Raw genomic sequence first — 20822 nt, forward strand, 5'->3', positions numbered from 1 at the left:
CTTCCTGTGGCTTCCTCTCACATATTTATACATGGCTATCTTGTCTCCTCTCATCCTTCTCTTCTTCAGGCTAAACATGCCCAGCTCCTTAAGACGCTCCTCATAGGGCTTGTTCTCCAGACCCTTGATCATTTGAGTCACCCTTCTCTGGACACATTCCAGCTTAGAGTCAATATCTCTCTTGAATTGTGGTGCCCAGAATTGGACACAATATGATTCCAGGCGTGGTCTAACCAAGGAAGAACAGAGCATGGGGAGCATGACTTACCTAGATCTAGACACTAGCCTCCTCTTGAAGCAGGCATTTTTTGCCGCCACATCACATTCCTGGCTCATGTTTAACTTGTTGTCCACGAGGACTCCAAGATCTTTTTCACACGTACTGCTCTCGAGCCAGGCCTCATCGTCCCCCATTCTGTATCTTTGCATTTCGTTTTTTCTGCCTAAGTGGAGTATCTTGCATTTGTCCCTGTTGAACTTCATTTTGTCATCTCTCTAATCTGTCAAGATCTCTCTCTCTCTCTCTCTCTCTCTCTCTCTCTCTCTCTCTTTCTGCTTGGCCGTCCAGGTTTGCAGGACACGGAGTGGCTGGGCCGCAACCAGGTGCTGCGCCACGGGCCGGTCACGTGGTACATCGACGGGGCCCACACCACCAGCAGCATCCAGGCCTGCGTCCGCTGGTTCCGCCAGGCCGCCCAGATCGGGAAGAAGCCGGCAGAGTAAGTGGGAAGGAAGCGGGGAAGCCACGCGTGGGGAGTCCCAAAGCACAGCCCTCCGAGCCCAGACTGAAACCCAAACTGAGACATAATGTATTGTCGAAGGCTTTCATGGTCGGAATCAGTGGGTTGTTGTAGGTTTTTTCGGGCTATATGGCCATGGTCTAGAGGCATTCTCTCCTGACGTTTTGCCTGCATCTGTGGCAAGCATCCTCAGAGGTAGTGAGGTCTGTTGGAACTAGGAAAAAGGGTTTATATATCTGTGGAACGACTAGGGTGGGACAAAGGACTCTTGTCTGCGGGAGCTAGGTGGGAATGTTTCAACTGACCACCTTAATTAGTGGGTTGTTGTAGGTTTTTTCGGGCTATATGGCCATGGTCTAGAGCCATGATGGCAAACCTATGACACGTGTGTCAGCACTGACACGCGTAGCCATTTTCGATGACACACAGCCGCATGCGGCCGCATCCAGAGAAGATGGGGCCGCATCCCAAGAAGGACATTTCATCCTCGGCTCCTACACCAGCATTTTTCTATAATGCCAAGATATATGGCATTATAGAAAAATCAGGTAACTTAAGTAATTAGTTTTGGGTTTATTAAATACAGTTATATATTACAATAATATATTTTTGTTATTAAACTATAAATATCATGAAATTATGGGTTTTTCTCGAAGTGACACCCCACTCGAGTTATGCTCGGTTTTTTGGCGAGTATTGACACACCAAACTCAAAAGGTTGCCCATCATTGGTCTAGAGGCATTCTCTCCTGACGTTTTGCCTGCATCTACGGTCATTCCACAGATATATAAACCCTTTTTCCTAGTTCCAACAGACCTCACTACCTCTGAGGATGCCTGCCATAGATGCAGGCGAAACGTCAGGAGAGAATGCCTCTAGAGCATGGCCATATAGCCCAAAAAACCTATAACAACCCATTCACACCTATCTCCAACAGACAAGAGTCCTTTGTCCCACCCTGGTCATTCCACAGATATATAAACCCATTTTCCTAGTTCCAACAGACCTCACTACCTCTGAGGATGCTTGCCATAGATGCAGGCGAAACGTCAGGAGAGAATGCCTCTAGAGCATGGCCATATAGCCCGAAAAAACCTATAACAACCCATTCACACCTAGCTCCAACAGACAAGAGTCCTTTGTCCCACCCTGGTTGTCATTCCACAGATATATAAACCCATTTTCCTAGTTGCAACAGACCTCACTACCTCTGAGGATGCTTGCCATAGATGCAGGCGAAACGTCAGGAGAAAATGCCTCTAGAGCATGGCCATATAGCCCGAAAAAACCTATAACAACCCATTCACACTTAGCTCCAACAGACAAGAGTCCTTTGTCCCACCCTGGTCATTCCACAGATATATAAACCCTTTTTCCTAGTTCCAACAGACCTCACTACCTCTGAGGATGCTTGCCATAGATGCAGGCGAAACGTCAGGAGAGGATGCCTCTAGAACATGGCCATATAGCCCAGAAAAACCTACAACGACCCACAGAGACATAATGGTGCCTTCTTTCTTCCTCTCCTTTGCAGTGGCTCCGAGGTCCGGGTGTTGATCTTCAATGTGACGGGCAACCGGGACACGGCCGCCTTTTTGAAGCTCCTCGTGGTGAGTGTTCCTCTTGGCTGTTTATGTTGAAACCAAATCATAACCTGCTCTATTGTCCATTCATTTATATAAGTGGAAACTATCAGATGTGTTTCATGGCCGGGATTACTGGATCACTGTGATTTTTTCTAGCTGTGTGGCCATGTTCCAGCAGCATTCTCTCCTGACGTTTTGCCTGCATCTGTGGCTCATGGTATCTTCAGGCGTCATAGCAATCCAACTATGGGATGACTCGAAGGGCTTGATGTTGGCGTGAGGCCCCTTGAAAGGATTGTATTTACCGTATATACTCGAGTATAAGCCGACCCGATTATAAGCCGAGGCACCTAATTTTACCACAAAAAACTGGGAAAACATATTGACTCGAGTATAAGCCGAGGGTGGGAAACGCAGCCGCTACGGGTAAATTTCAAAATAAAAATAGATACCAATAAAATTATATTAATTAAATGTTTTTGAATATTTACATAAAACTGTAATTTGAGATAAGACTGCCCAACTCTCATTATTTTAACCTTCTTCAATGTAAATATACTTGTGCATCCTTCCAACAATAATGAGAATAAAATAATAAATGTAATAGTAATAACAATAAAGTAAAATAATGGAAATGCAATAATAATAGTAACAATAGACCAAAACAATAAATGTAATAATAGAGTAAAATAATAAATGCAATAGTAATAAAGTATAATAAATGTAATAATAATAATAATAGGGTAAAATACTGTAAATGTAATAATAATAATAAAGAAAGTAAAATAATATATGAAATAAAATAATACTAATAACAGAATAAAATAATAAATAACCTTGACTTGAGTATAAGCCGAGGAGAACTTTTTCAGCCTAAAAAAGGGGCTGAAAAACTAGGCTTATACTCGAGTATATACAGTAAAAGCAATCACTTCCTGCAGCGTATCAGTACCAACGTTGGGTTGTTGTAGGTTTTTTCGGGCTATATGGCCATGGTCTAGAGGCATTCTCTCCTGACGTTTCGCCTGCATCTATGGCAAGCATCCTCAGAGGGAGTGAGGACCAAAATTTCCTGAAATATATCATCGTTGCCTTCTTATCGGAAGGGTAAAATGATTTAAACGAACGCTGCTATGGGTTGCACATTGCTTTCCAGCTGAAACCATCCAAGTGCATCATCAGTAAGCAGCCGTCAATTTGGGAGAACAACAACAACAATAATAATTTGGTAGAGTTTTTATCTGCTTTGAGTCTCATAGAGAAAAATGGTGTATTATTATTATTATTATTATTATTATTATTATTATTAGATATAGATTTTAGGTGCGTTGAGTCCTGTCATACAGAAAAAGTGGGATATAATCATAATAATCTATATAAATAAAAATTTAATCTTGGTTTGTGTGATTAATGTAACTCAAAAACCACTGGATGAATTGAGACCAATTTTGGACACAAGACACCTCTCCGGCCAACGAGTGACCCTCACTCATAAAAACACTGAAAAACACAGTGGAAATAACGTAAAAAACCCCAAAAGCTAAATGATAAAAAGCTAAATGACAATACAGGGGAAAAAGGGAAGGAAGAGGGAGGGAAAGAAGGGGAGGAAGGAAGGAAGGAGAGAAAGAGGGAGGGAAAGAAAGAAAAAAGGGAAGGAAGGAAGGAAAGAAGTAGAGAAGGAAGGAAGGAGAGAATGAAAGAAAAGATAGGAAGGAAAGAGGGAGAGAAGGAAGAGAGAGAGGGAAGGAAAGAGAGAAGGAAGGATGGAAGCAAAAAGTGAAGGAAGGAAGGAAAGAGGTAGAGAAGGAAGGAAGGAGAGAATGAAAGAAAAGATAGAAAGGAAAAAGGGAGAGAAGGAAGAGAGAAAGGGAGGAAAGAAGGAAAGAGAGAAGGAAGGATGGAAGCAAAAAGTGAAGGAAGAAAGGAAAGAAGCAGAGAAGGAAGGAAGGAGAGAATGAAAGAAAAGATAGGAAGGAAAGAGGGAGAGAAGGAAGAAAGAGGGAGGGAAGGAAAGAAGGAAAGAGAGAAGGAAGGATGGAAGCAAAAAGTGAAGGAAGGAAGGAAAGAGGTAGAGAAGGAAGGAAGGAGAGAATGAAAGAAAAGATAGAAAGGAAAAAGGGAGAGAAGGAAGAGAGAAAGGGAGGAAGAAGGAAAGAGAGAAGGAAGGATGGAAGCAAAAAGTGAAGGAAGAAAGGAAAGAAGCAGAGAAGGAAGGAAGGAGAGAATGAAAGAAAAGATAGGAAGGAAAGAGGGAGAGAAGGAAGAAAGAGGGAGGGAAGGAAAGAAGGAAAGAGAGAAGGAAGGATGGAAGCAAAAAGTGAAGGAAGGAAGGAAAGAGGTAGAGAAGGAAGGAAGGAGAGAATGAAAGAAAAGATAGAAAGGAAAAAGGGAGAGAAGGAAGAGAGAAAGGGAGGAAGAAGGAAAGAGAGAAGGAAGGATGGAAGCAAAAAGTGAAGGAAGAAAGGAAAGAAGCAGAGAAGGAAGGAAGGAGAGAATGAAAGAAAAGATAGGAAGGAAAGAGGGAGAGAAGGAAGAAAGAGGGAGGGAAGGAAAGAGAAGGAAGGATGGAAGCAAAAAGTGAAGGAAGGAAGGAGAGAAAGAGGGAAGAAAAGAAAGAAGGAAAGAGGGAGAGAAGGAAGAGAGAAAGGGAGGGAAGGAAAGAAGGAAAGAGAGAAAGAAGGATGGAAGCAAAAAGCGAAGGAAGGAAGGAAAGAGGTAGAGAAGGAAGGAAGGAGAGAATGAAAGAAAAGATAGGAAGGAAAGAGGGAGAGAAGGAAGAGAGAGGGAGGGAAGAGAGAAGGAAGGATGGAAGCAAAAAGTGAAGGAAGGAAGGAAAGAGGGAGAGAAGGAAGAGAGAAAGAGGGAAGGAAGGAAAGGAGGAAAGAGAAGGAAGGATGGAAGCAAAAAGTGGAGGAAGGAAGGAAAGAGGGAGAGAAGGAAGAAAGGAGAAGGAAAAGAAAGAAAGAGGTAGAGAAGGAAGGAAGGGAAAAAGGAAAGGAAGGCAAGAGGGAGCAAAGGAAGGAGGGAAAGAAGAAGAGAAAGAGGGAGGGAAGGTTGGCCACAGCAATGCGTGGTGGGTACAACTAGTAGTAGTAGTAATAATAATGCAGTCTTATGCAAAAGGTCACATTTGCATATGTATGGAGCTTCCGGTGGTGCAGTGGGTTAAACCGCTGGGCTGCTGAACTTGCTGGCTAAAAGGTTGGCGGCTCAAATGCAGGTAGCGGGGTGAGCTCCTGCTGTTAGCCCCAGCTTCTGCCAACCTGGCAGTTCGAAAACATGCAAATGTGAGTAGGTACCGCTCCAGTGGGAAGGTAATGCCACTCCATGCAGTCATTCCGGCCGTATGCTTCCTTAGGCATGTTGGAATCCCACCGCGATGGAGCTTCTTTCCTGACGTTCTGTCCCTTCTTTCTTTCTCTTCACAGCCCTGCCAGTTCGACTACGCCGTCTTCTGCCCCAATTTCACCGAAGTGTCTACCGTCGGGAACGCAGGTCGGTCCTTTTCACTGTGTTCAGATAGTACTGAAATCCATTTCAAGAATAGTTAATTCCGCTCAGATTGAGACTCATTCCGATGTGATGTAGTGGCTGGCGTATTGTTTTTTATTTAATGTGTGTGTTCATTACATTTGTAACAAACTGGATTCCAAGACATAGACTGTTAGGAGAAATGGTTAGGCCCATAATTGCAGTTCCTGTTCTCCACATGGATCAAGCCAAAGGCCCATTGTGTCATTAGATGTAACCCTCCAGGTGCTGGACTACAACTCCCATGTTCCTCCGCATTAGGCGTCATGACTCGAGTTGATGGGAGTTGGAATACAGTCACATCTGGGGGTCTGCAGTTTGGTCTGTTTACTCAGGAGGGTCTTATTATTATTATTATTATTATTATATTAATTTTATTTTTTATTTGAATATTATTTTATTTTTAATTATTTATTTTATTATATTCTTCTTTTATATTATTATTTTAATATTATATTATTTTTATCATTTAAATATTATTTTATTATTGATTATATTTATTATTATTTGAAAGACAAGATTAGTACACAGCAAACAAGATCACTAATCTTGTTTTTCAATTTATTTATTGTTTTGTCGTGTCAGGAGCGACTTGAGAAACTGCAAGTCACTTCTGGTGTGAGAGAATTGGCTGTCTGCAAGGACGTTGCCCAGGGGACATCCGGATGATTTGATGTTTTTATCATCCTTGTGGGAGGCTTCTCTCATGTCCCCGCATGAGGAGCTGGAGCTGATAGAGGGAGCTCATCCGCCTCTCCCCAGATTCGAACCTGCGACCTGTCGGTCTTCAGTCCTGCCAGCACAGGGGTTTAACCCACTGCGCCAACTGGGGCTCCGTTTTTCAAATAATAAAATAATAATAATAATAATAATAATAATATAAATGAATAGGGCCTCTTCGAGGAGAAGATGGGGCAATGCTGACAGGGGATAGGGAAAAGGCAGAACGACTTAATGCCTTCTTTGCCTCGGTCTTCTCACAAAAAGAAAGTCATCAACCTCAGCAAGACGGAGTGGATGAGGGATTTGAGGACATCCAACCCAAAATTGGGAAACAAGTCGTCCAGGAATACCTGGCCGCTCTAAATGAGTTCAAGTCCCCTTTCAGGGCCAGATCAACTCCACCCAAGAGTACGGAAGGAACAAGCGGAAGTCATTTCGGAACCATTGGCAATAATCTTTGAGAGTTCTTGGAGAACGGGAGAAGTTCCAGCAGATTGGAGGAGGGAAGATCTAGGGAAGTCATGCTCCCCATGCTCTATTCTGCTTTGGAATATTGTGTCCAATTCTGGGCACCACAATTCAAGAGAGAGATTGACTCTAAGCTGGAATGTGTCCAGAGGAGGGCGACTAAGATGATCAAGGGTCTGCAGAACAAGCCCTATGAGGAGCAGCTTAAGGAGCTGGGCATGTTTAGCCTGAAGGAGAGAAGGCTGAGAAGAGATATGATGAGGGCCATGTATAAATATGTGAGAGGAAGCCACAGGGAGGAGGAGGAGGGAGCAAGCTTCCTTTCTGCTTCCTTGGAGACTAGGACGCAATGGAGCAATGGCTTCAAACTACAAGAGAGGAGATTCCATCTGAACATGAGGAAGAACTTCCTGACTGTGAGAGCTGTTCAGCAGTGGAACTCTCTGCCCCAGAGGGAGTGTGGTGGAGGCTCCCTCTTTGGAAGCTTTTAAGCAGAGGCTGGATGGCCATCTGTCAGGGGTGATTTGAATGCAATATTCCTGCTTCTTGGCAGAATGGGGGTGGATTGGATGATGGCCCAGGAGGTCTCTTCCAACTCTAGTATGAACTTCCTGACTGTGAGAGCCGTTCAGCAGTGGAACTCTCTGCCCCTTAGGGAGTGTGGTGGAGGCTCCTTTTTTGGAAGCTTTGAAACAGAGGCTGGATGGCCATCTGTCAGGGGTGCTTTGAATGCAATATTCCTGCTTCTTGGCAGAATGGGGTTGGACTGGATGATGGCCCACCAGGTCTCTTCCAACTCTAGGATTCTATGAAATAAATAAAATAATATTTAAATGATAAAAAATAATAAAATAAAATAATAATTATAATTATATTTATTATTATTATTATTATTATTATTATTATTATTATTATTATTATTTATACCCCTCTTTACCTCTCCTTAACATAAAAGGGCCATTGTCATTGGTAATGTAAACATGTTGTTTCCCACCAAGCGTGAACCAAGTCAGCCATGTCAACAGATAATCACGGTCGCAGTTCTCATCAGCAACTTTTAATTACAATCCGTGAATGCAGTTGTTTTCCAGGCCTCAGTATTTCCAGGCTTGGTATAGATCCTGTTGCAGTGTCCTTCTCCGGCCGCTTTCTGTAACGTTCTCCTGCTTTTCCTTGGCTTTTTCAGACCAGCAGAACTTCAACGTGACGCTGGAACACGTCCTGACACGCTGCCTGCAGAACCAGGCACAGTGGCTGCGGCTGACGGAGACCGAGGTGGGCCGCGACCCCTGGCCCTTGGAGGGACCCTTGGGGGGTCCCCCGCTCCCGCCACCCGGGGCCAACGCGCTGGTCTTCCCTTGCGCCTCCCAAGCCTTGCGGTGGGCCAGCCAGGGCCGTGACCCCTGCCTTGAACCCTTGCCCGGGGCCGGCGGCAGCGCGGCGCTCCATCTACGCGAGGCGGATGCCATCCAGGTGCTGGTGACCGGCAGCCTCCACCTCGCAGGGGCCGCCCTCAAGCTGCTGGACCCCTCCCTTTCCCAGTAGGACCCGCCGGAGGAGGTGCTAGTCCTCAGTGCACGAAGCTGAGCGTCGTTGAAGCCCAGGAGCACGCCAAATGCTCAACGCCCATTGGAATGCCTTCTCGCCTCTCCTTCCTTCCTTCCTTCCTTCCTTCCTTCCTTCCTTCCTTCCTTCCTCGCTGCCTTGCCTCCTGGAGGCTCCTCGAAGCAAGAAGTGCCTTTGATCCCTTGCCTCTTGATCCGTTTTGGTTCCCTTCGCTTTGTAGTTCGCCCTCACCGTGTTGCGTCTCTGTGTTTGTGGGATGGGGCGAGTTCCAACATTTTGGGGGACCAGTTCCGGTTGCGGCTGCCTTTGTTTACCCCCCAAAAAGATACGATTGCTACATTGCTGCGCCGATCTGTTTGAGCGTAAAGAGGAAAAGTCCGGGGGAGAAGAGGTCTCGAGGAGCACCTTTGGGTCCAGTTTCTCTCCTGAACTGCTTTTGCATCGAGATCAATGGGGCGTCAATCACGTCATCCTAATCCTGGGTTGTTGTGAGTTTTTTGGGTTGTATGGCCATGCTCCAGTAGCATTCTCTCCTGACCTTTTTGCCTGCATCTGTAGAGGCCACCGGGGGAGCTGTCGCTTCGCCATCCACCGACGGAGTACTTCCTCATTCTTCTGCACACTGCTGGAGATTTTTATGGCATTGTAAATTGGTTAAATCAGCCTCCCTGCGTAAAGCGGCCACCGGGGGAGCTGTCGCTTCGCCATCCACCGACGGAGTACTTCCTCATTCTTCTGCACACTGCTGGAGATTTTTAAGGCATTGTAAATTAGTTAAATCAGCTTCCCTGCGTAAAGCGGCCACCGGGGGAGCTGTCGCTTCGCCATCCACCGACGGAGTACTTCCTCATTCTTCTGCACACTGCTGGAGATTTTTATGGCGTTGTAAATTAGTTAAATCAGCTTCCCTGCGTAAAGCGGCCACCGGGGGAGCTGTCGCTTCGCCATCCACCGACGGAGTACTTCCTCATTCTTCTGCACACTGCTGGAGATTTTTAAGGCATTGTAAATTAGTTAAATCAGCTTCCCTGCGTAAAGCGGCCACCGGGGGAGCTGTCGCTTCGCCATCCACCGATGGAGTACTTCCTCATTCTTCTGCACACAGCTGGAGATTTTTATGGCTTTGTAAATTAGTTAAATCAGCCTCCCTGCATAAAGTGGCCACCGGGGGAGCTGTCGCTTCGCCATCCACCGATGGAGTACTTCCTCATTCTTCTGCACACTGCTGGAGATTTTTATGGCATTGTAAATTAGTTACATCAGCCTCCCTGCGTAAAGCGGCCACCGGGGGAGCTGTCGCTTCGCCATCCACCGATGGAGTACTTCCTCATTCTTCTGCACACTGCTGGAGATTTTTATGGCGTTGTAAATTAGTTAAATCAGCCTCCCTGCGTAAAGCGGCCACCGGGGGAGCTGTCGCTTCGCCATCCACCGATGGAGTACTTCCTCATTCTTCTGCACACTGCTGGAGATTTTTATGGCATTGTAAATTAGTTACATCAGCCTCCCTGCGTAAAGCGGCCACCGGGGGAGCTGTCGCTTCGCCATCCACCGATGGAGTACTTCCTCATTCTTCTGCACACTGCTGGAGATTTTTTAATGGCGTTGTAAATTAGTTAAATTGGCCTCCCCGCATAAAGTGGTTCCTAAATGACAGATGCAATTGTTTTTCAGGCTGCAAAGGTCAACAGCAAGCTAGACAAATGGTTGGGAGCTTACAGGCTTCAAACTCATGACCTTTTGGTCAGTCGTGATTTTAATGCAGCTGACTCTCAACCAAAAACTCTCAACAACCTAGTGATTCTGGCCATGAAAGCCCTCGACAACACCGGGCTTTTGGCAAGGATTGGCCACTGGGAGGCACTGGCAGCTCAGGAATCCCTCGCCAATTCTTGTTCCCATTGCTCTCCTGTTTAGAAGGAGCCGAGACGAAGCTTTTGGCTGCACCCTAGTGCCCATCAGCTCCATCCAGAGTAGGGATGATAGGACACGTAGTCCAAGAGTGCGTGTCTCAAAGGCCACAGCTTCCCTCGATCTCGGTCTCATCCAACCTTGGGCACACCTTACAGGTGTCCCAGGTGTTTTGGATGCAACGATTTGCACATTGTCGCCCTTTCCCCAGATCAGCCCGTGCATTAAATCCATGAATGATTCTGTCCCTCCCTAGATTGGTTGGACTGCGAAGCCCAGCGTCCTTCACCACTGTCTGCATTTGTTTGCTCAGGATGGTGGGCTTTGCAGTTGGCTTCCCTTTGTGAATGGATGCCCAACATGCCGTATTCGGTACAAACCCAGACTGCCTGGGAATGGTGGGAGTTGTAGTGTTCTGCATCAGGAAGGCACGGGGTTATGGAACTGGAAAACTGACATTTTTATCTTTGCACTGAAATGGTTCCCAATGTCGGGGCGGGGGGTGGGTGGGGTGGGGGGCACAAGGGCTTTTCAAGTTTGGGGGAAAACATGTTACTGACAGTCAAGGGCTAGGTTTGGAAGCACCTTTCTCCTGTTGGTCCCTGACCCTTCCTTTCCCCCCTTCTTTCTTTCTCTCTGTTCTCATCCCTTCCTTTCCTTCATCTTCCTTTTTCCTTCCTTCCTTTCCTCCCTTCCTTCCCCCCTTTCACCTTTCTTTTCCTTTCCTTTTTCTTCCTTCTCTTTCTTTCTTTTTTCCTTCCTTTTCTTCCTTCTTTCTTTCTTTCCCTCCCTTTCCATCCGTCCTTCCTTTTCCCTCTTCCTTTTCCTTCCCTTCCTCCTTTTCCTTCTGCCCTTCCTATTTCCCTCTTCCTTTCTTTCCCTCCATTCGTCCCCCTTCCTTTCCTTCATCTTCCATTTTCCTTCCTTCTTTCCCTTCCTCCCCCCCTTCACCTTCCTCTTCCTTTCCTTCATTTTCTTCTTTCTCGCTCCCTTTCCCCTCTCCCTTTTCTTCCTTCTTTCTTTCCCTCTTTCCAGCTGTCCTTCCTGATCCCTTTTTCTTCCTTTTCCTTCCCTTCCTCCTTTTCCTTTTTTGGCCCCTTTTCCCTCTTCCTTTCCTTCCTCCCTTTCGATCTGTCCTTCATTTTCCTTTTTTTCTTCCTTCCCTCCCTTTCCATCTGTCCTTACTTTTCCCTCTTCCTTTTCCCTCCTTTTCCTTCCCTTCCTTTTTCCTTCCCCGTTTTCCTTCTGCCCTTCCTATTTCCCTCTTCCTTTCTTTCCCTCCATTCGTCCCCCTTCCTTTCCTTCATCTTCCATTTTCCTTCCTTCTTTCCCTTCCTCCCCCCCTTCACCTTCCTCTTCCTTTCCTTCATTTTCTTCTTTCTCGCTCCCTTTCCCCTCTCCCTTTTCTTCCTTCTTTCTTTCCCTCTTTCCAGCTGTCCTTCCTGATCCCTTTTTCTTCCTTTTCCTTCCCTTCCTCCTTTTCCTTTTTTGGCCCCTTTTCCCTCTTCCTTTCCTTCCTCCCTTTCGATCTGTCCTTCATTTTCCTTTTTTTCTTCCTTCCCTCCCTTTCCATCTGTCCTTACTTTTCCCTCTTCCTTTTCCCTCCTTTTCCTTCCCTTCCTTTTTCCTTCCCCGTTTTCCTTCTGCCCTTACTTTCCCCCCTTCCTTCCTTCCCTCTTTTTCCTTCCTTCCTTTTCCTTCCTCCTTTCCCCTTCGTCTTCCTTCCTCCCTTTCCAGCTGTCCTTCCTGTTCCCTCTTTCTTCTTTTTCCTTCCCTCCCTCCTTTTCCTTCTGCCCCTTTTTTCCTCATCCTTTCCTTCCTCCCTTTTCATCTGTCCTTTCTTTTCCTTTTTTCTTTCTTCCCTCCCTTTCCATTTGTCCTTACTTTTTCCTCTCCCTTTTCCTTCCTTCCCTCCTTTTCCTTCTGCCCTTCCTTTTCCCCTTCCTTTCTTCCTTTACCTTCCTCCTTTTCCTCCTTCATCTTCCTTCCTCCCTTTCCATCTATCCTTACTTGCCTCTCTTCCTTCCTTTTCCTTCCCTCCCTCCCTCCTTTTGCTTCTGCCCTTCCTTTTCCCCTTCCTTTCCTTCCTCCTTTTCCTCCTCCAGCTTCCTTCCTTTCCATCTGTCCTTCCCTCTTCCCTCCTTTTCCTTCTGCCCTTCCTTTTTCCTCTTCCTTCTTTTTCCTTCCTTCCTTTCAATCTATCCTTACTTGTCTCTCTACTTTCCATTTCCTTCCCTCCTTTCCCTTCTGCCCTTCCTTCCTTTCCCCCCTTCCCTCCCTCCTTTTCCTTCTGTCCTTCCTTTCATCTCCCTTCCTTCCTGCTTCCTCTCAAAGGAGTAATATATACCAGAGCCCTGTATATATTTTATTTCCCCCTCCCACCCTATTTTTAAATTAAACCTTTGGACTACTTCTCACGCGTGGCTCTTCTTCCTTTCTCAACGTGCCGGCCGGGTTTTCTTTTCTGAGCCCACCAAATCCGGCGGCTGCCCGTCAAACGAAGACCTGCCTGGATACCACGCTTGATGGACGTGTGGCTTCGCTCATTGGCTTCGGGAAAAACGGCTCAACAACGTCAGCACAACACATCATATATATATTTTTTATACAAAATTCGAGGTTACAGTTGGTCCGGTACAAAATAATAATAATATGTACAGGTCGAAGTATAAGTGTGACTCATCAACGCGGAGGTTTCTCCAAACCGTTGGGGTCAGTCAAGGTCCATTTGGCAGAAGGGACATTATAAAAGTTGAGTTGCTGTGAGTTTTCTGGGCTGCCTGGCCAATATGTTCCAGCAGCATTCTCTCCTGACGTTCTGCCTGCATCTCTGGCTAAAGGCATCTTCAGAGGTTCTGTTGGTATTTAGGCAAGTGGAGTGTATACATACCTATGGAATAATGCCCAGGGTGGAAGACAGACCCTATTTCCCCAAAAATAAGACATCCCCTGAAAACAAGGCCTAGTGCCGTGATGGTGAACCTATGACACGCGTGCCAGCACTGACACACATGGCTATTTTTGATGACACGCGGCCACATGCATACAGAGAAGTACACCTTATAAGAGCCAATCTAATTCCATCCTTAAATTTGTAAAAGGCTCTACAAATTTAACATTTGCACATTTGAGCATTGTTCACTCCATAACTCAGCATGGAATATACATTTTTCTTACTTAAACTACAAATATTGCAAAATTACAGGGTTTTTTTTTCGAAGTTGACACCCAAGTTATGCTCAGGTTTTCTGGCAAATTTTGACACACCAAGCTCAAAAGGTTGCCCATCGCTGCCCTAGTGCATCTTTGGGAGTAAAAAATAATATAAGACATAGTCATATTTTCAGGGAAACAGAGTATGGATTGCAATTAGCAAGCTTGATTAGCATTGAGCAGCCTTGCAGCTGCAAAGTCAATCAGTGAGGGTATCTGCACAGAGATAGACCTGGTGACCAGTACGGAACAAGACCGTCAATAAAGAACATCACAGGAGGAATTCCAGACCGCAAACAACCAAGTGCCAGTTCACACCGCCCAAACTGAGGGTGCCTCCAGGCAACAACAACCAGGCTACCTCTATGCCAGGCATGGGCAAACTTTGCCCCTCCCTCCAGGTGTTTTGGACTTCCAACTCCCACAATTCCTAATAATCTTGAGCCAGGCAACGGATGCATGATATTACGGAAGCCCCGTCTCTTGCGATCGGACTGTCGGAAAACGCCATTGGGAAGGCGCAGCTCGACTCTCCTGTATACACCAGTGCAAAATATATCCTATGTATCACTATTTATATAAAAGTACAGGAATGGGTATGTCAAAGCAGACCGGGGTCGACCCCCTTCCCATGAGGGGGAAGCACTGCCTTCCTTCTCCCCCCCCCCCCCCCGGAGGGTTATGCTTCAACCCCTTTTTCTGCGCAAGGAGGACCGCCATGCTCCTCTTGCCCCCCAAAGTGAGTGGTGTTCAAATCCATGCCCTGAAAACACGGGGCAGGAATCGCCCCAGGAATAGCAGCAAACGGGGGACGCCTTGCATTGGTTTTGCGGCAGAGGAGAAAGACGAGTCCTTGGGGGTTCGGGTTCTAGGTTGGACATGAATGGCAGGCATCAAACAACATGTTCTGGAACCCAAAGGTACACCCCACGTTCACCAGCAAAGGGAGCAAGCCTTGCAATGGGTCCCGACAATGACGGGCGAGCCAGGAGGACGTTCCGCTTCTCCGGAGACCCGAACGGCGATCCACAAAGATGTCTTCAAGGTGCTGGTGAAAGGGACCCGCTTCTCCAAATGCCGTATTTTACCGCATAATGGTCGCGCTTTGTCATCTCAATTGTTTCCTCTTCTTCAAGGTGCGACCATTATTCGAAGAAGAAAAATGTGCCTAATCTAATTTCAATTTTGTGGGGAGACGAAAAGGTGTGACCATTATGCGAAGAAGAAAAAAATGTGACTTTGATTCTCCTCGATTTGGGGGGAGGGTGCAAAAATGGTGCGACCATTACGTGAAGAAGAACAAATATGACACTGATTCTGCTCAATTAGGGGGGGTGCAAAAAAGGTGCGACCATTATGCGAAGAAGAAAAATGTGACTTTTCTCCTCAATTGGGGGGGGGGGGGCGAAAAAGGTGCGACCATTATGTGAAGAAGAAAAATGTGACTTTTCTCCTCAATTGGGGGGGGGCAAAAAAGGTGCGACCATTATGCGAAGAAGAAAAATGTGACTTGGATTCTCCCCAATTGGGGGGGGGTGGTGCGACCATTATGAGAAGAAAAAACGTGATTTTTTTTTTATTCTCCTCAGTTTGGGGGGGGGGTGCAAAAAAGGTGCGACCATTATGCAAAGAAGAAAAAAATGTGCCTTTGATTCTCCTAATCTCACTTTTGTGTGTGTTTGAGGGAGGAGGTGTGACCATTATGTAAAGAAGGAAAATTATGCAAAAAAGAAGAAATATTTTTGAGTCTCTGCTTTCTGTGTGTGGAGGATCCAAGCCACAAACACACCCATTTCTGGAGGATTTTGCCAGAGGGAGGGAAAGAGAAGGAACACCTCGTAGTATGCTGATTTATAGCCAAACGCTTATCAGCGGTCGACACCTCAGGTAATTACTATCAGTATGCAAATGTTATAGTCTGCCTTCTAGACCAGGCATGGGCAAGCTTTGGCCCTCCAGGTGTTTTGGACTTCCAACTCTCACAATTCCTTACAGCCCCAGGCCCTTTCCTTTTCCTCCTCAGCCACTTAAGCCAGGAATTGTGGGAACTGAAGTCCAAAACACCCAGAGGGAGGGCCGAAGTTTGCCCATGCCTGGTATACATGCAGCTATTACACAATGCAAGGCTGGAAGGAAACTTTTGGAGTAAAAAAAGGGGGTGCGACCATTACGTGATGAAATACGGTACAAGGCTCAGGGGTTGTGTGAGTCCGTGTGTGTCTTTACATTGCTACGGTTCACCTGAATTGCACCCTGTGGATTCGTCCTTGCAGCCGGCCGAAAGGGTACCCACAATATATGATCACGCTTCACTTTTGGGGGGCTGCTATGCCATGCTGCTAGTGGAGCGCGGGGTGCTCTGCGTGCTGCCGATGCTGTGGTTGGTGGTGCTGCTCTCCGACGCTGGCGGGTTTGCCGGGACCGGCTCCATTTTGCTTGCCGCCGGACCTGCCGTTGGTTCATCACAAGTCCAACGAGGAGAAGGGAGGGATGGAGGAAGCGAAGGGGAAAAAACAAAACAGGAAATAGTTTTAGAGGGGGAGCCGTTGCACAGCTGGTCCGAATCACGAGTTGACAAGCCAACAGAAAGCATATGCTGCCATTTCCTGGCTGCTTGGCATGGGAGATCAGTCCTCAATGGTTCACAGCGGACAGATCTGGCCAAGCCAATCGGGAAATGGGAGATAACGCGGGCGGCTTTCCTTGGCTCTTCCCCAGAGATTGCAAAACCAGAGCTCCAGCTGCAAACAGATTGCTGTATTGACTTGGGAAAGGATTTGGGAAAGCAAAACCATGGAAGTTGCAGGAGATATCTGCCATTATCTCTGCATATAAACAATAATAATGATAAGATCCCATGCCCTGGGGAAGAGCCCGGATTCAGAGACGAATCCCAGACACTTGGGCCTAATGGGCATGTGTGCTATGTTGTTATGTACATGCAAATATAATAATATATAATGTATAGTAATAATATTAATCCAGTAATACCTCTAATTCAGAGACGAACCCCAGACACTTGGGCCTAATGTGCATGTGCATACACACACAAAACACATATACACAGACTGGGCCACAGCAATGCGTGGCAGGGGACGGCTAGTAATATTTAATAACATATCACAGAATAATAATGTATAATAATAATAATAATAATAATAATAATCTAATAATAATGTATAATAATAATAATAATAATAATCTAATAATACCTCTGATATCCCAGGCCCTTGGGAAGAGCCCGGTATTCAGAGATGAAGCCCAGACACTTGGAGCTGATGTGCATATGTGGTTTGATGTTATGTACATATAAACATAATAATATTATAGTATAATAATAATTAATAATAATAATAATAATATAGACTCGTATATAATAATAATATATAATGATACACATATACACAGACTGGGCCACAGCAACTCATGGCAGGGAACGGCTAGTATTATATAATAACATATCATAGAATAATAATGTATAATAATAATAATAATAATAATAATAATAATATAATACTTCTAATATCCTAGGTTCTTGGCAAGAGCCTGATATTCAGAAAATAACCCCAGACACCAGGACCTAATGTGTATATGTGTTGTGATGGTATGTACATGTAAATATAATAAGAACATCATAGAATAATAATGTATAATAATAATAATAATCTAATAATACCTCTAATATCCTAGGCTCTTGGGAAGAGCCCAGTATTCAGAGAATGACCCCAGACACCGGGACCTAATGTGCATATGTGCTGTGATGCTATGTACATGTAAATATAATAATAACGTATCATAGAATAATAATGTATAATAATAATAATAATAATTAATAATACCTCTAATATCCTAAGTTATTGGGAAAAGCCCGGTATTCAGAGAATAACCCCAGACACCGGGACCTAATGAGCACATGTGCAGTGATGTTATGTACATGTAAATATAATAATAACATATCATAGAATAATAATGTATAATAATAATAATCTAATAATACCTCTAATATCCTAAGCTCTTGGGAAGAGCCCGGTATTCAGAGAATAACCCCAGACACCGGGACCTAATGTGCACATGTGCAGTGATGTTATGTACATGTAAATATAATAATAACATATCAAAGAATAATAATGTATAATAATAATAATAATAATCTAATAATAACTCTAATATCCCAGGCCCTTGGGAAGAGCCCAGTATTCAGATAATAACCCCAGACACCAGGACCTAATGTGCACATGTGCTGTGATGTTATGTACATGTAATATTTAATATAATAATAATAATAATAATAATAATAATAATAATACTATCCCACATTTGGTCCTGAGATGAGAAGAAAGAAAAACCTCCCACCAGAAATTCCAAAGAGCTGTGGCCAAATTGCATAAAAAATAGTGAGGACGATTAATAATAATAATAATAATAATAATAATAATAATAATTTGTTTATACCCTGCCACCATGTCCCCAATGGGGATTCGGGGCGGCTCACATGAGGCCAAGCCCAAACAATTACAACAAATCAAAATACATACAGCAAATGATAACATGAAATGAAATGTAAACAAACAACTTAATGCAAAATCAAATACAGAAAATGAAACAAGGAAACAAAAAATGAGCACAAGTGACAAGGGGAAGAATAAAATATTAAAAAGATAATAGATATTGGTACTTACGGGTCTGCATATAGATGTACCACAAGGCCGCCGTCAGGAGCACTCCGATGAAGAAGGCGCCAAAGGTGATGCCCAGCAAGGTGCCCAGGCCCAGGCCCACATCTGCGCAGGAGCCCATGCAAAAGGGAAAGGAAGGAAGGACAAACAATGCAGTATTTAAAATGACAAACCATGTGAACCCACATTAACTTCACAGTGTTTCAATGGAAGAGCCCCGGGACTGTCCACCCTTTGCAATAGTCTATATAAATAAAAACGCAATGTTCGTTTGTGGGATTAACATAACTCAAAAACCACTGGGGGAATTGACACCAAATTTGGACACAAGACACCTAACAGTCCAATGTATGTCCTTCAGTCAAAAAATAGATTTTGTCATTTGGGAGTTGTAGTTGCTGGGATGTATAGTTCACCTATAATAAAAGAGCATTCTGAACTCCACCAATGATGGAATTGAACTAAACATGGCACACAGAACTCCCATGACCAACAGAAAATACTGGAAGGGTTTGGTGGACATTGATCTAGAGCAGGGGTCCCCAAACCTGATTTTGTCATTTGGGAGTTGTAGTTGCTGGGATTTATAGTTCACCTATAATAAAAGAGCATTCTGAACTCCACCAATGATGGAATTGAACCAATCATGGCACACAGAACTCCCATGACCAACAGAAAATACTGGAAGGGTTTGGTGGACATTGATCTAGAGCAGGGGTCCCCAAACCTGATTTTGTTATTTGGGAGTTGTAGTTGCTGGGATTTATAGTTCACCTATAATAAAAGAGCATTCTGAACTCCACCAATGATGGAATTGAACCAATCATGGCACACAGAACTCCCATGACCAACAGAAAATACTGGAAGGGTTTGGTGGACATTGATCTAGAGCAGGGGTCCCCAAACCTGATTTTGTCATTTGGGAGTTGTAGTTGCTGGGATTTATAGTTCACCTATAATAAAAGAGCATTCTGAACTCCACCAATGATGGAATTGAACCAATCATGGCACACAGAACTCCCATGACCAACAGAAAATACTGGAAGGGTTTGGTGGACATTGATCTAGAGCAGGGGTCCCCAAACCTGATTTTGTTATTTGGGAGTTGTAGTTGCTGGGATTTATAGTTCACCTATAATAAAAGAGCATTCTGAACTCCACCAATGATGGAATTGAACCAATCATGGCACACAGAACTCCCATGACCAACAGAAAATACTGGAAGGGTTTGGTGGACATTGATCTAGAGCAGGGGTCCCCAAACCTGATTTTGTCATTTGGGAGTTGTAATTGCTGGGATTTATAGTTCACCTATAATAAAAGAGCATTCTGATGGAATTGAGCCAAACGTGGCACACAAAACTCCCATGACCAACAGAAAACACTAGAAGGGTTTGGTGGGCATTGAGTTTGGGAGTTGTAGTTCACCTCCATCCAGAGAGCACTGTGGATTCAAACAATGATAGATCAGGACCAAAATTGGCACAAATATTTCATATGCCCAAATATGCACACAAATGGAGTTTGGGGAAAATAGGCCTTGACATTTGTGAGTTGTAGTTACTGGGATTTATAGTTCACCTATAATAAAAGAGCATTCTGAACTCCGCCAATGATTGAATTGGGCCAGACTTGCCACACAGAACCCCCATGACCAACAGAAAATACTGTCATTGACCTTGAATTTGGGAATTGTAGTTCACCTCCATCCAGAGAGCACTGTGGATTCAATGATGGATCTGGACCAAACTTGACAAAATATTCCATATAATAATAATAATAATAATAATAATAATAATAATAATAATAATGGGGCAACTCCAGGGGTCATCCAGTCCAACCCCCTTGCAGTGAGGTCTCCTTTTTCTAGGTGTTTTCCAGCAGAGGTTGGATAGCCATCTGTCAGGAAGGTTTTGGTTGTTTCTGCATGGAAGTCAGGCCCTTGAGATCTCTTCTGACTCTGTGCTTCTATGCATCCCAACTGGCCAAAATGCACCTGAATGGGCCTTGAAGCATGAAGAAACAGGACGGTGACTCCTTTGCAGCTCAGTTTGGAAGAACTGGCAAAGAGGGGATGAATGGGAGAGGAACTGGGGTGTTGTAACACCAATGAAAACGTAGCATGGCAGAGGATCACTCAATTGCAAGGTATGCTTGGAATGGCAGGAAAGCACACCTGGGTTTCTCCAAAGAACAACAACTTTGGGGAAGTCCTGGAAGCGTGTCACGACAGGGAGAGCATTCCGGGCAGGCGCCTCGTGCCACGAAGCCATTCAAAGCAAGCCAGCAACGTGCGGGATGTGCCGGGCGAATCCTCCCGGGCCCGAGTTCGGGTCAAAGGCCCTTCCTTGCTTTGTTATCTTGCCGTCCGGAGGGAGACGTGCAAAACAGAGGCAGGAAGGAA

The 20822-nt window shown here is 44.9% G+C and overlaps 2 protein-coding genes across 3 annotated transcripts in view; one reads left to right on the forward strand and one right to left on the reverse strand.

Moving 5' to 3' along the window:
- FPGS (folylpolyglutamate synthase) overlaps positions 1–8630 on the forward strand; it is a 32547-nt gene extending 23917 nt beyond the window's left edge. The window contains exons 12-15 of the mRNA XM_067471765.1: positions 569–719; positions 2276–2351; positions 5759–5825; positions 8239–8630. Of these exons, the coding sequence (XP_067327866.1) occupies positions 569–719; positions 2276–2351; positions 5759–5825; positions 8239–8597 (653 nt within the window). The 3' untranslated portion in view covers positions 8598–8630. The remainder of the gene's footprint in view (positions 1–568; positions 720–2275; positions 2352–5758; positions 5826–8238) is intronic.
- Positions 8631–15572: 6942 nt separating this feature from the next.
- The window catches only part of ENG (endoglin), a 49189-nt gene continuing 43939 nt past the window's right edge, over positions 15573–20822 (reverse strand). For both annotated transcript variants that reach the window (XM_060757576.2, XM_060757574.2), the window contains exons 14-15: positions 18422–18523; positions 15573–16190 (exon numbers count right to left, since the gene is read on the reverse strand). In XM_060757576.2, the coding sequence (XP_060613559.2) occupies positions 16069–16190; positions 18422–18523 (224 nt within the window). In that variant the 3' untranslated portion in view covers positions 15573–16068. The remainder of the gene's footprint in view (positions 16191–18421; positions 18524–20822) is intronic.

The sequence above is a fragment of the Anolis sagrei genome, chromosome 11, assembly GCF_037176765.1.
Source record: "Anolis sagrei isolate rAnoSag1 chromosome 11, rAnoSag1.mat, whole genome shotgun sequence".
Lineage (NCBI taxonomy): Eukaryota > Metazoa > Chordata > Lepidosauria > Squamata > Dactyloidae > Anolis > Anolis sagrei.